The 14,230-nt window shown below is 44.1% G+C and overlaps 1 protein-coding gene across 1 annotated transcript in view; it reads left to right on the forward strand.

The window, feature by feature from the left end:
• LOC138489231 (beta-galactosidase-like) overlaps nt 1-14,230 on the forward strand; it is a 797,092-nt gene that overhangs the window by 103,836 nt on the left and 679,026 nt on the right. Inside the window, exons 4-5 of the mRNA XM_069616908.1 lie at nt 2,930-3,080; nt 3,527-3,587. Of these exons, the coding sequence (XP_069473009.1) occupies nt 2,930-3,080; nt 3,527-3,587 (212 nt within the window). The remainder of the gene's footprint in view (nt 1-2,929; nt 3,081-3,526; nt 3,588-14,230) is intronic.

The following is a 14,230-nucleotide window of genomic DNA, read 5'->3' on the forward strand; positions in this document are numbered from 1 at the left end:
AGTAGAGGATACGATGGGGCAAAGGCCTATGGCTAGTCTCAGGTGCTAATGCCTGGCCTTGACCACTGCAACATCTTGTGCACCCATATCAAAGCTTTGTCAAATGGGATGCCGAGATCAGCTCTGATGAGAGCCAGCAAGCTTGACTTGTTGACCGCAGCCATCATGAAAAGAACTGCAAGTAACCTTTTTTTGACAATCCCTCAAAACACACATACACCCAGAACTCCATCTTGCTAAATTATTGCGGTTCATCATTCGTGCCTGCATCTCTGTTTAGATGTTATCATTATCTGCAGTCTTTTGATTATTTGGATGTGCTAAAATCTTGTATTGCACCAACAAAACTAATATACTGAAATGGTCAATACATGTAATCTACTAATTCTCACTAATCAAGTGCTCTCAGAACATCAATCCCTTTCTCGAGTAACACATCCATGGTTTTCTTCACGGGGCAATCATACGCATCACTTTCTTATTTAATTTATCCCACTTATCGCTTACGTTTTTCACTTTGCTATACCATCTTTACCGGTTCCAGCATCCCCCCTACTTCGTGGTTGTAATGTGAAATGTCTCAGATTTGGTAGAAGGAGCATTATAGGGACAAACAGCATTGGGGAAAACCAAAATGAAATGCCACGCTACCCATTCACAAGAAAGTGAATACATGCTGTGCTTTAATCTATACGTTCACAATGCTCAGTTCATCAGCTCCAGAGACTGGGTTCATGTTGCATATGTTGCATTGAACATGTGATGACAACCATTTTCGATACACTCACCTAAAAACACTTATAGACCAACCAAAATTAGATGGAAAACAGAATCATAAATTCTCCTTTATACAAGTTATGACCTTGACCTTACACCTTAGGTGTGGGTGGGTGAGGCAGGGTTGTTGCCAAAAACAAAAGCCAAGGAGAGCAAGCTTGTGCTGGTAAGGAAAAAGTCTTGTCCCATCTCCGGCACTTAGCCTTGCTCCTGATTTTAAGGTCATCCAAAGCACTTTTAAAAGACCTCTGTTAATGACAGCCCATTTAAATTGGAAGCCCTTCATGTGCGCTGACGTTTTTAACGGTGCTGGTGCTTTCATGATGGCTTTACTTACTGTGACCGCTGCACCCGGCAGGTTCAAACCTGTTAGGCACTGCGGCTCCGGCAAGCAAACCCATAGTTTGCTGTTCCAGAAACAAGGGTGCCGGTGAGCTTACCAGCACCCTTATTTCCAGACCAGCAAACTTGACATGAGGCGCACTGTCCTGAAACAGAAAAACAGCGATATCACCTTGGAGATGAGGGAGACAGCAATCACCTGGGAATGCAAGGAGTGGGATATTTTGTCAGGGCAGTAGAAGAGAGATCATCTTGGGGGATGCGCTAGGAATCGTAAATTCCTTCCGGGAGAAAGAGGTATTACTTTAGAGAGGCAAAAGGTAGAAATTGTCAGAAAAGAGGGAGATTCCATGTTGGCAGAAGGCGGGGGATACCCTCAGGAGAGAGAAGAAGAGGTTGATTGGATAGAGGGGAGGTCGAGCCAGGCATCTTCGGAAAACGTGACCACTCCAATCGGCAGAAAGAACAGGAGTCACCACTATCTGTCCCTTTACTGGTATACTCGCCTGCCAGGATAAAACTCCTATTAATACTGCTACAATGTTCAATAGGGAAGGTGGAACTAATACCGGCTTCTTAAATAAGTCTTTTGACTTCTAACACAACTGGATTATAGCTTCTTGCAGGACCCATAAAGTGTCTCTCTCCTTCAGGACAGCTGCCCTTCACACTGCTTCCCGCTGCACGTCCTCTGCATCCCCTGGGCACCACCACCTCCACAAGTTTAGCTGCTCGGCATCCCAGTGTTAGAAAAGCGGCAGCGCCGACCTCTTTTCTCTTCTGCTGCTCCCTCTTCTGCTTCCTCTTAATGGTCTACACCTGAAAGGTTTGTTTAAAGGTCCCACTCAGGTGTGGATCATTATAACAGCTAGACCGCACAATACACTTTACAAACTCTAGACCTCTCTTCCTCTTCCCAGTACTAGGAGTATTATGGGACTTGAATTCCACAATGTTGCTAGTTGTTTTGAATGCAGAATCATTTTTTTCTTCTTTTCTTCCTTTCTCTCTAATTTTAATTTCAATTCTTGATTGTTCTTTATGGATAAAGTTAATATGATGGAATTGCACAAGTATTCTTTGAACATTGTGTTGTTGTATTCCATTTTGTTGTCAATGTGTAATATTAAATGTATAAATAAAGTTTTTAAAAAAAGAATCATTCACTTTGCAATAGGCCATCACGACTGTAGGATCATCAGGGAAATTATAAAGGGGATTGTCCCATTCTTTGACCCGAGTCCCCTCCCATGTGATCCTCCTGCATAATACCACCCCTCGGGTTATGATCAGGTAGCCGCTCCCTTTCCCTGGCCACATGAGAAGGGGTCCATGCCATGGTTTTTGGGATGATCAGCTCTGATTCATCACAGTATGTTATCCAGGGCAAATCATGTTATTTTGCCGCATTATATGGGTTATATGATGTGGGGGTGGCACGGCACAACGTCAAGTATGAGCCCCTTTCCTGCTCTGCCCATGTTAGGCACTTGGAGCCAAGCCACACACTTTGGCTTAGCTCTTCAAATGAATTCTCTTTCCTTCCCCTCTGCTATTCACTGGACAAATAACAGCAATGTTTATGGATGAAATGTCTCTATCGGGCATTGCTTGATGAAGATGTAGGATTGAGTGTTGCAGAGAGACTAATTTTCCCTGTATAGGAGCAAGGGCAGTCTTGCACCTGTGCTCATACTGTGCATGATAGATGGTGACACTGTTGGTTCACAAGTGTGAATGCCCCATGTATTCTATGCACAAAGACAGTATGTGTAGATTTCATGTTGTTACGTGGTGTTTTTATACCTAGCTACATTCCCTGGAACTTCCACGAGGCGACGCCTGGCGTGTACAATTTCCAGGGCGACCGGGATTTGGAGCAGTTCCTGGAGTTGGCAGGTCAGATTGGCCTCCTGGTAATCCTGCGGCCTGGGCCGTACATCTGTGCAGAGTGGGACATGGTGAGACCACTCATATCGAATACTAGGGATGGGTGATGAATGAACCAGGGATGTATATGGGAAAGACTGGGGGCACTGTAAGGGCTTCTGCCCCGTCTGATGGGTAGAAGGAGGGGTGGCTGCCTTGGCTAGTGTGAGGTACGGGGTGGGGGTGGGGGGGGGCAACCTTTCCAGTTTGGTGGAGGAAGTGAAGGTGGCTTTGCCTTGTCTGGGTGGGGGAGGGGGTCTAACCTGTATGGTGGCATGGTAAGAAGATGCAGGAAATTGTACCGTATGGTGTGTTGTGACTGAGAAGATTCTTCCCTCCGTGGAGGATGTCGAATGGGCTCTGCCATATCTGGTGGAGTATTATAGATTTCTCTTTCCTCTGTGATTGCATTACCTTGTTTTCTTGATGTCTTTATTCCATTACACTCACAATTCGTCCTTGTCCTCTTCTCACACAGGGTGGCCTCCCAGCCTGGCTTCTGCAGAAACGCAACATCGTCCTAAGATCTTCGGATCCAGGTAAGGCTGAAGGTAGAATTTGAAAGTGGTGTGGTGTGGTGGGGAGTTAGTGACCTATTGCAGAGGCAGACAGCGAGGGGAGTGTTCAAGTGCAAACCGATCATAAGAGGTCCCTCCGAGCAGATTGAGTGAAGGGTGATCCTGTAACATGCAGGAGAGTGCATGGGATTGCCTGAGACCGCATGGTTATTTATGTCTCTGGTGGGTATGAGGCAGGAAAAGGACTCTTGTGTCTCGTCAAAATGCAAAGAGTTGACCTCTTAAGGGTCATCATAAAAATAACAAGCAAACAGCATGTGTTGATGTCCCCTTTCCAGTCCCTGGAAGAGTGCACTGACGGCCAGAAACAGCATTCCCACCAGGCTCCAATAGAGAATGGGCTAATCACTGGAATTTTGGGGGTGAATGCCCATATAGTTTTGAATTGTGCAACATCATGAGCAAGGTCACTTAGTTGTGTTCATTTCTCACAATTGAGAATTATATGAGGGCAGTGCTTCAGATTGGATTTTGAGGTGGGAGTATTTTACTCCATATTTTGAGATTTGAAGAGTAAATCCAAATTCAAGAGCGTACAAAGGAATATTCACCTTTGCAAGACTAGAAGGTATTGGACATCCATCCAATGAGTGCATAAAGTTAAACATTTGGGAAATACAAGAAACAATATAGTCGTATTTCATGTTATCTGGCTTTAACGTATTTATTACACTTGCTCTAAAATGCTCTCACGCAATAACTTGTCGGTGTGTGCTATCCAGCAGCATCTTCATGACATTAGGAAACAGGACCTCTTCAGAATTTACTATAGCTACAGAACCATATACCAACTAGTTGGGTATTCATAAATAAGGTCCCTTTCTCTACCAGCATCACTACCATGCATTTCCCCTCTGACTGCTGCTGCCTCTTTACCTATATTTCATGGCCTCTTCCTCATGTTTTCGCTCTGTCCTTCCTGTTGCTACTTTTCTTCCCTGTTTCCCACTTTGTTGCTCTACCTCTCACTATTGAGGGTTTCCATGCTTGTTATTGTGGTCTCATGCTCTGTATCGCTCTGCATATCCTTTCTCGGAATACTATTATTGCAGTGCCTCTCCTCTGTCTTGCTGTCTCCATTGCTGTAACTCCAGTGCCTCTTGCTCGTGTTAAAGGAATGGTTCGTTCAACATTTTTTATTGCCCCTACGGGTCGGCCGTGTGTTTTTAAGCCTAAGTCGCTCGATTTTAGAAAAATTTCCTATGGACCTTACCCGAGTTTTCGTCCATTAAACACACGCGAAAACAGGCATCAGGGAGCCGCCATTTTGTGATAATCCTATCATTTCTCCCATCGCCCTGGCTGACCTGCTTTTGCAGCACTAAATCATATCCCCCGCCCCTAATCCTGACATTATCAAAACATTCATATTTCCTGCCTCTCTCTCCGTGACGTTTCTGTGCTGCGTAGGCAAACGCGCTCAGTCGTCTTCTACGCGACTTCACACAGAACCGGCAAACCAACACAGATCAACTCACAACATAGCGTGCCACAATTCGGAATATGAAACTGTACTTTAAAATCAAACAGCAACACGGTACATTTGGTAAAGTACATTTATTTGACATTAAATGTTTATAGAATATTCAGCAATTGCCATATGAACTCCGAAAGTCATTTATTTTCTTTTATCTCTATCCGCAAATCCGTAAAAGTTTATCGTGAGTCACGCTCTGTTCCTTTATGGTACACAGGGTGTTGGTTCTCGTTAAAAGAAGCACTTTGGTCGCACGTTGAACCGCAAGGCTGTTCCATCAAGTAGGCACTAGGACAGCGTAAAGATTGATAGGTTGCTTCTAGCCGCTAGTACAGCGTAAGGGCATATGGGCCCTTGGCGATCGTCCCATAAAATCATCAAAACGGTGCAGTTGTTTACATTAAGCTGCAGCTGGCGGTTGAAAAAACCATCTGCCGGTATCTGAAACTGGTGGCAGTAGCAGTAGGGAAGGCTATACCTGTTTTGAAAACATAAAATGTATAATTAGTCTCGCCAGCCGATCTTTATTAATATTATTCATTTTATTTATTATGGCCGAGCTGAAACTATTTGCTTTCAAGGATAGTGCAATGAAGTATTTTCGGCTCTAAAATCAATGCGAAAAGTAACGAAATAAATCGAGGTTAGTACACAATGAGAAACGACTTTTTGTCTACATGCGTATGGAATGTGGACCTGCATGCCCATGTGCCCGCTAGAAGGACGATCCCACAAACGTTTTCCAAGCTCTTCATTCATTCATTTATTCATGCATCCATTCATTAATTCTTCATTCCGGTATAAAAGCGTCTAGGTACTTACATTATATTTGCAATTTCCATTGTGTCTCTGCGTAATGCAGTCCGTAAATCCCACTGTGCTCTTGACAACGATTTTTCGTATACTGAACTAACATGAAACTCGGTCTAGTTTCAGAATTTTCTGCCTTATCGTCTCTTACGTTATTGCACCCCCCCTTCAAATGAAGTTCTTTCGGCATGGTCCCTGTCTCTCAAGGTCAAAAAACAATAAAACCTTATACTGCCATTGCGAGTTGTGGGCCTCTTCAGGGCGCGAGCTGAAAATCAAAGCCGCTGACCTTCACTAGAAATGAGCATATATTCTTTCTTTGCAACATCCCGTAGTAAAGCCATCTGTGAGAACTTGAAGTTTCGAATCATCTATGTACTGCACCTCAATGTGCAAATGCGAACTGGCTTCTCTCCCCTCTGCAAAGGCTCGCTTGGCGCGTTCTAATGCCCCCAATTTTGTCCTTGTTGTCTGCAAGCTTTGAAGACCCAAAGAACCATAACTATTGAGACTTTAAATTTTTTGGGGAAGGTCAGGGAAAGTATAAAGTACCCGAGGAGTTGAGTTGAAAGTGAGATTTATTGTTTGTTTGTTTTATTATTTGCAATACGCAAGCCTCCCCTCAGTTAACAGTGCACAGCATTTACATGAGATTGCGAAAATTAGTTACATCAACAAAAATATATACACACACATATAGACAAGGTCAGCAATATGAGGTGAATAGAGAGAGAATTCAAAGATGACACCCAGGTTGTTTGCCACCCAGGATGGTGAAGGCAGGGGTTAGGGTTAGCGTACTTTGTATGCACACTGTACAATAACATTTATTTACAAAAAGACAATCGTATTACAATTATTTAAACCGGGATTTGTACTTCACAACCAGCTCTCCTTTGGGTGGACATGGCACAGTGGCAATGGTGGGTGGCAATGGATCAGTGCTCTGCACAGAAGCGTTCAAAATTCCATATCTGTGCTTCTCTAATACAGCAACAATAAGGCTTTTGACAAAGTCGAACTCCATTTCCTCATAGACTGGTTTGATCATCCATTGCTTACTTCTTTTTGAAAAGGCCTTAGTGTAGCGAGGCATCCTTACATTACCCGTAGTCCTAGATTGTTCACGGCTGAGATTCTCGTTATGGGCCAAGACGGCAAGTAGAGTCCTATGTCTCATGCCCTGTATGCTGAAATGCAAGCGCTTTGGCCTGTACTTTAGGCACATATTGTGGAACACCTCCAAACCTCCTGTGTGACAGAATTCTGTCAGTCCCCTCAAATCTCTTGTTAGAGTTTTATCAAAAACAATCTTCTCAATGGCTTTGTGTGTCGGTGAAGATGGATTCAACCACTTCTTCTTCCGTGCCTCCACTGGGGACAAAGGGCCATGTTCGCATTGGTGGAAATGTAGGTTTTCTGACCAGCGGTGCACGTTGGTACAGTGGTGCATCAGTGACCGCCATTTTTCAAGTAGTATTTCCACTGACCCTTCACAAGTTTTGGAGCTCCACCAAAAGATGGTTGCTGATAGACTGGGACCACTCAGAAATACTTTCCAAACCTTTTTTTTCCCTGCAGCCGAGATTTTCTTATTGATTGATTTAGCAAGATTCCATATGTCAAGTTGATGTTTAATATGTGGGAACTGCTCTCTCATTGTCTTGGCAATTGAAACGTGTCTGTCCGTGGCTATGAGGTCGATGTGCATTCCCCTCGATTGTAGAAATTCCACAGATTTTATAAATCCTAGTTTCTCCATGGCCACTGAAGATGTACATTGTGTTACCTGCACGACCACCAAACTCACAATTTTCTTACTATCCATGTCCTGAAAGTGGTAGGTGCAGTACTTGGCAGAAAATCCAGGGCTGTCGCCCTGTCCATCGCCGGCTAGCCTGAATCGTTTGCCTTCGAATGTACTTGCTAGAGACAATTGTTCAATTTTCCAAGCATCACTAATGGCCGGAAACAGATAATCATGTTGGTATTTGTAGTACTGTGTTTTTGAAATGAAATGCATTCCCACAAACTGAAAGAAAGACTCTAACTTTCTAAAACTGGAGCCACTAAAAAGTGATGCAGCTGCACACAGTAGATTGCCTTCTGGCAGTTTCCCCAGCATCGGTTGTGCAGACCATGAGAATGTATGATTTTAATCTACAGGTGGCATGTATTGTGACGTTACTGTTAGGAAAGATTTCATAATTGTAGGTAATTTTCCTTCCATGTGGCAACCCCTAAACTTTTTGCTATTGTTTTTAACCTTGTTCTTGACTTTGCCAGAGAAGTACAGCCTTCTGCCGCACTTCTCTGGGCTTTCGCTCCTTTCTTACGGGGAAACTGACATGCCCTTAAGACAGTCAGTACCGGGGAACGCTGTTTCCCGTAGTTTCTTTTATCGTGTTGCGGCTTTAGTGCAACATGACACAAGAGGGCACTGTAAGCTAAGTTACAGCTCTCTTGGGTCTCTAGCCTTCTACAGGCCCTAGATACTCTTTTAGGATGGTATTTGATCGGTGCAAGTCATTCAGGGACTCGAATGGTGGCAGCGATCGTTTTGTTTATTTTGAGCTCCTTTTGGCGTTCTGAGCACGTTTTTCGCACTGAACCCAAAATGGTGGCCTGGCTCCCAAAATGGCCAGACCACAAGGCTCCTTTGTCTTGTCCACTGACCGTCTTGCTCCCTTCACCTTCCCCAGGTCGAGCGACCCGGGGCCTTCCTTATTTGGGCATGTACTTTCCCGCGAAACGTGGTTGCTTTCGCGGGCTTCTACATGTCGTTTGTGTGCCTCCAGGGTGTGGGCTGGGATGTCTGGTCCCAATACACATCCTGGGTGCCAGAGAGTCTAGGGTGGTGTGAATGCCTGGGACCACCGTGGTCCGTGATTGGTCCACGTATGGTATGTGTGTTGATGTGCGGATCTCCCATTGGCTCCCCCCCGTTTTGGCGCGAAGGGAACCGTGGATAAGAGGGAGCTGGAAACACCACTACCATGTCGATCTCCTGAGTTCTCACGAACGAAGGAATACAGGAGCCAAGTATCCTGCAACCAAGAGGCTGGACCGAGGAATCGCTGGTGACCCGCTGAAGGAATCCTCCTTTGCACTGCTGTCGTCCTGTGAAACCCTTTCCTCCTTTGATTGAACCAGAAGGCCTGTACTGGTGCTTCGACCTTTGGAATAGCAGGAACAGCTATTCCCGGCGACTTCATCATCTCCTGCCAAGTAAGCCTTCGGAAATGTCTCTGGGCCATCCAGTTGACTGACCAGCTTACAAGGGAGTCCTGCTCTGTAACCGTCGCCAGGTTGTGTTGTATTCCGAGTCCTTGTCACTCTCCCACGCTTCGTACACTTGGCGTTCCCAAGTCTGAAGGGAGGAGTGTACATTTGGCTCGAATACACACGGCCGCTCCGTTGTCCTGCTGCGGCAACAAACTGTGCTGGTTTCGTCGATTGGGACGTCTTTTTGCTCTACACGACTACGAGGCGTTCCCTGCTCTTCTGAACCTGCCAGCTGCTGAAACTAACGTGGAGAAGCCTGGGTCTGCTTGCTTCGGGGACCGGTGAGTAGTTTAGCTAGGATCTGGTCGCCCTCCTGCAGTATCCCATTGCTTTTCCCTGCTGTGTAAAAACAGCACCCTTTTGGCCGTACTCGCGCTCTGCTTCTGCCCGCTGTGGAGGCTGCGCTTGAGTTGCGGAACCTGTTCTCCTTCTGCTGTGCACTAACCCGAACTGCCTGACTTCCTCCGAAGAGCTTCCCCTTTTGCCCGTTGGCACCGGCGTGGCAGGTACTTTGAGCACAAGGCTGCACTCTTCGCAGGGCTCGGACTTCCATCTAGTTAGGTGCCTCTGAAGGCGAACTGAGTCTAAAGCGTTATCGCACTGCCTGTTTTCCTTTCCTTTCAGGTGGACTACATATTTCGTGCTTTAAACACTTGCGACTGTGTATTTGTATATATATTGTGTTGATATGGTATGTGTTGGTTTAGTATTGTGATATTGTGATTTTCTCGCTACGGTCATTATTTTAAAGGCCTTAAAATAAATGTGTATCTATTTTTGATATAACAACTGTTTGGAGTAGTTTGTAAGCGCTCTTGCTTTGTGTGCTCATTGCGGGCTTTCAGTCACCCTCACCCCTCTTGAGACCTAGTCTTGACCGCCGCGATCGCTACCTTGATTGGTCTGGCTCGTCCAGAGGTTACCCTGTTCCAAGTAATTAGGTTGGCCTTCTGAACTTCTGCGCCACCAGGACAGAGTTCAGAAATCCGTCTTAACAGTTACTGCCTTGTTTTTGATGAGTCACATGAATCAATGGCTTCCCACATCCCTCTGACGGAATGCCCACATTTCAGCATACTTATAATATCCATCAAACAACTATCGAATACTATGTATTTGCCCTCTTTCATTAGGCTGTCATCCTGCGTCAAAGTTGTTTCGGCCTGTGACGTTGAGGATATATCACCACATTTGAAAGAAATATCGCTGCTATCAAGTTCTGATGCGTCTGTGAATTCTGCTGCTGGTTCATTCTCTGTCATTTCAACATCTGCTACTTCAACATTGATGGGAGAACACAACAATGTCGACAGCTTTTTTGGTGGCAATTTTTTGGCGGGTGTAGATTGTGTGAATTGATCTGTGACTACTTCAGAGCTATCTTCAATACATCCAGTATTATGTTGTTGTGGTGGTGCGGTCGCATTGTAGCAATGGTCCAATACAACTTTACTGGATTCTCCGGACACATTCATTTCATGTTCTGGCCATTGGACATGAGCATCTCTAGTCTCAACACGCGGCGTCTGAATTAATAGTTCCTCCATAGTGTAAATGGTCTGGCAAGCAACATCTCTCATTCGCTTCACTGTCTGTGTATGTGTAGTTCGGACACCCACGGCTAACTATAGGACAGATTGGAAAAGGGATGTTCAGTTTAAACACAAGATAAAGTATAGTACAATTGACTGGAAAAAAACATAAAATAGTCCCCAGCACAAAAAATTATGAACTGTTTGTAACTAACCTTATTTTTGTTTCTTTTGTTTGCAACATTTTTGACTCGACCTTCAACATCTGAACGCTGTTGCTCCGATTCGTCTCCGCATGTCTCCCCTTCCTCTTGCGCTGCAACGACTTTATTTTCTGTATCCGCATAGACCGCACGGAATGAGGCTCCATCGACTCCCTGAAACATAGTATTTTCATTACTGTGTATCAAAATATTGTTCGCATAAAACACACGTGAGGACGAACACACAGGTACATCTCAATAGCCAAACACGATTTAAACATTGTGTGGAACAATCAAACGACAAGTATTCGAGCTCTGATGACCTAGTTCGATGGAGTTGTCGGTATCCATACATCTGGCTCTGCATGGACTGCCACAAATGATTGTATTGAAGAGGAGGCATCAGCAACTCCCTGAAACACAGTACTTGCGTTAGTATGGTTTTCAATATTGTAAACATAACACACACTTGGGGTCGATGGCACAGGTACATATAAAGAGATAACCACAAATGTTGCATTGTCTAAAAGAATCAAGGAATATTTAAATATGATCAGATTTAATCGACTTATTTCTCCGATTTCTTTACATCTGCATCATCTAAATGGGATTGTGTGATTGTAGTGGAAGCTCCATTGTCTCCCTGAAACACAGTACTTGTGTTAATAGGGAAGAAAGTGTAGCAAATGGAATCACGTTATATGATCACGCTCGATGGAGCTGTCAGTATCCATACCTCGTGCTGCTGAAGAATATCTATGGATGTTGTAAATGTGGTGCGCACTTCCGAAAGCTGTTGCGCCGATTCGTATCCGAATGGTCCCGCTTCCCCTGGAATTACTTGAATGTCAGGCTCTGCATCAAGTGCGTGGGTTGACGCTTCAACAACTGCCTGAGACATAGTATTTGCATTAGTAAGGATTACAATATTGAAAACACTTGGGGTCGACCGCACAGGTACATATCAGTGGCTAACCACGAATGAAACATGGTGTAGAACAATCAAACGACAAGTGTTCCAGTCCTGATGATCACGGTCGATGGAGCTGTCAGTATCCATACCTCGTGCTGCTGAAGAACATCTAGGGCTGTTGTCAATGTGGTGGACGCTTCAGCATCTCCCTGAAAGACAGTACTTGCATTAGTATGGATAACACTAATTAGAACTGAAAACAAACACCAGGGGACGACAACTAAGGTGTATATCAATTGGAAAGCACTAACCAAACAATTGGTAAAATAATCACACGATACATAAAAACTATTACTTGACATGCAAAAAACAAGTCTGTAGCGGAATAGCCAAGTATGATTACCTGATACGCGCTAGAGGTGGTTGATAACTGCGAGCACGTCACGGAAGTAGAATGTTCTTGCTTCAGATTCAAAGGATAGTCAAGAAGTTGTAAAGGTAAATTTTTGTTTGATAATGAAATGCCAATATTTAAAATTGCCATGTAAGGAGACAGAATACTTGAGAGTAATGCGATTGAAAATGCGCAATATAGCACAGTTACCTGTGACCATATATACATTTCCTTTGGGGGTTATAAAATCGAAAAATAATCTATTGATAAAATTCATTATTCAAAAAGCTATAAACTCATATCAATGTCGAAAGTATTACAAGGGAGTATTACAAGGGACACAACACCTAAAATATCAATTAATCCATTCGGCTACCTACACACTACCGCAAGGCCAAAAGCTAAATCCGGACATTTGACTCACCAGTGGCGGAATGTGGAAGAATAGAGTTGGAATAGCGTTTGCGAGCAATTTTCGTGTCGTTCGCCGTTTATTCTTCTTTGTTACCCAAGATGTGGCATACATGTTCGAGGAAAAGTGCCGGCTGCAGATGTGATATTGATCACCCCTCTTGTCCTTTAAGACTTGTTGGACTCTACTTTCCAGCTCATCCAGTGGATATCCGCAATGTCTGGCCCATTCTCTTATTCGATCAACAGTTTTCGGGAATACATGCATTGTAGTGCCTTCAGATTTAACATGGGTCTTTGAAGGGCAACCGCTAATCGAACAGGCAGGCATTGTTGAAAATTCTGAAAAGTAAATATCAAGATTATTATAAAATCTTGATGAATAAAAATGTCAAAGTAAATGAACCATACCATGCTCCTTGCAAGGTTTGTTTTGGTCGCCGGAACAATACCAGTTCATCATGTGCGGCTTAGTATTTGCATAAGTTACAGACATTTTTTAAATTATGTGACTAAACTCTGAACATGTGACTCGTCGCTTGGATGTTCTGTCTTGCACGAAAAGGAAACCTGCTTACATTATAGACTGGACCCCCGAAGGATGCAATTCGATGACAATTGACACAGATGAAAATAAATGGATCTATTGATAGCATAACAATGAAGATTACCCCTGCTAGCTGCACAGGGAGTATTAATTCTATAAAAGACTAAGGAGGCGAGCATTAAGCTTCATCTTCATTTATTTCTACTCTTCAGCAGTTCAACAAAACATATATAAAACCATGAAAAGTGTAGAACAAAACTTTTCTCTTTTCAAAACTACAATATTCATGAGTCTCTGTAGTCCATGCCCTTTCCACCAGTCACAACCCACTTCCTGTGCTTGGGCTCCTCCTCTGCTTTTACTCGCTCTGACAGTTACTCATGTTCCTTAACTGATCCTCGCCAACGGTGCAGAGGGTCTTCTGAACTTTAAACTCAACTGCCGGTGCTCTCCCGGACTCTTGATACCCTCAGCTACGACACTGCCTTCAGCTATTCTTCTAATCTTCCCCTATGAAAACATAATAAGAGATCCTAGGGCGGTGTGTATGTACTGTCCTCAATCATATAATGCATCAACATTTATATAAATTACAGTACTCGGGTAGGAATTTAATGCTCGCCTCCTTAGTCTTTAATAGAATTAATATTCCCTGCGCAGCTAGCAGGGGTAATCTTCATTCTATGACAAGACTGGAGGCGAGCATTATGCTTGTTCAAAGCTTCCCCAGCACCTCACTAGCCAAACCCTCTGCTGGCTTAAAGTAAAACTCTTTAAAAGTACGATCACTTGACCAGTCTGCTGCTAGCATTATTTCACACAAAGGCACTCCCGCTCTTGCGGCTGACGATCCCATTGCTCCTCTCACTGAATGAGCTCCATACGTGTCCACATTCACACCTGCTGCCTGCATGACCTCTTTAACCCATCTATCTGTGGTAGCTGATGCCACTGCGTGATAAGGCTTCCTGCGCGCTATCAATAACTGAGTAGTATTTACTGCTCTATTCTCTGCTGTTCTATTCTCGTATT

Source organism: Ambystoma mexicanum, chromosome 9 (genome assembly GCF_040938575.1).
Source record: "Ambystoma mexicanum isolate Mex_15411 chromosome 9, UKY_AmexF1_1, whole genome shotgun sequence".
In the NCBI taxonomy this organism is placed as follows: domain Eukaryota; kingdom Metazoa; phylum Chordata; class Amphibia; order Caudata; family Ambystomatidae; genus Ambystoma; species Ambystoma mexicanum.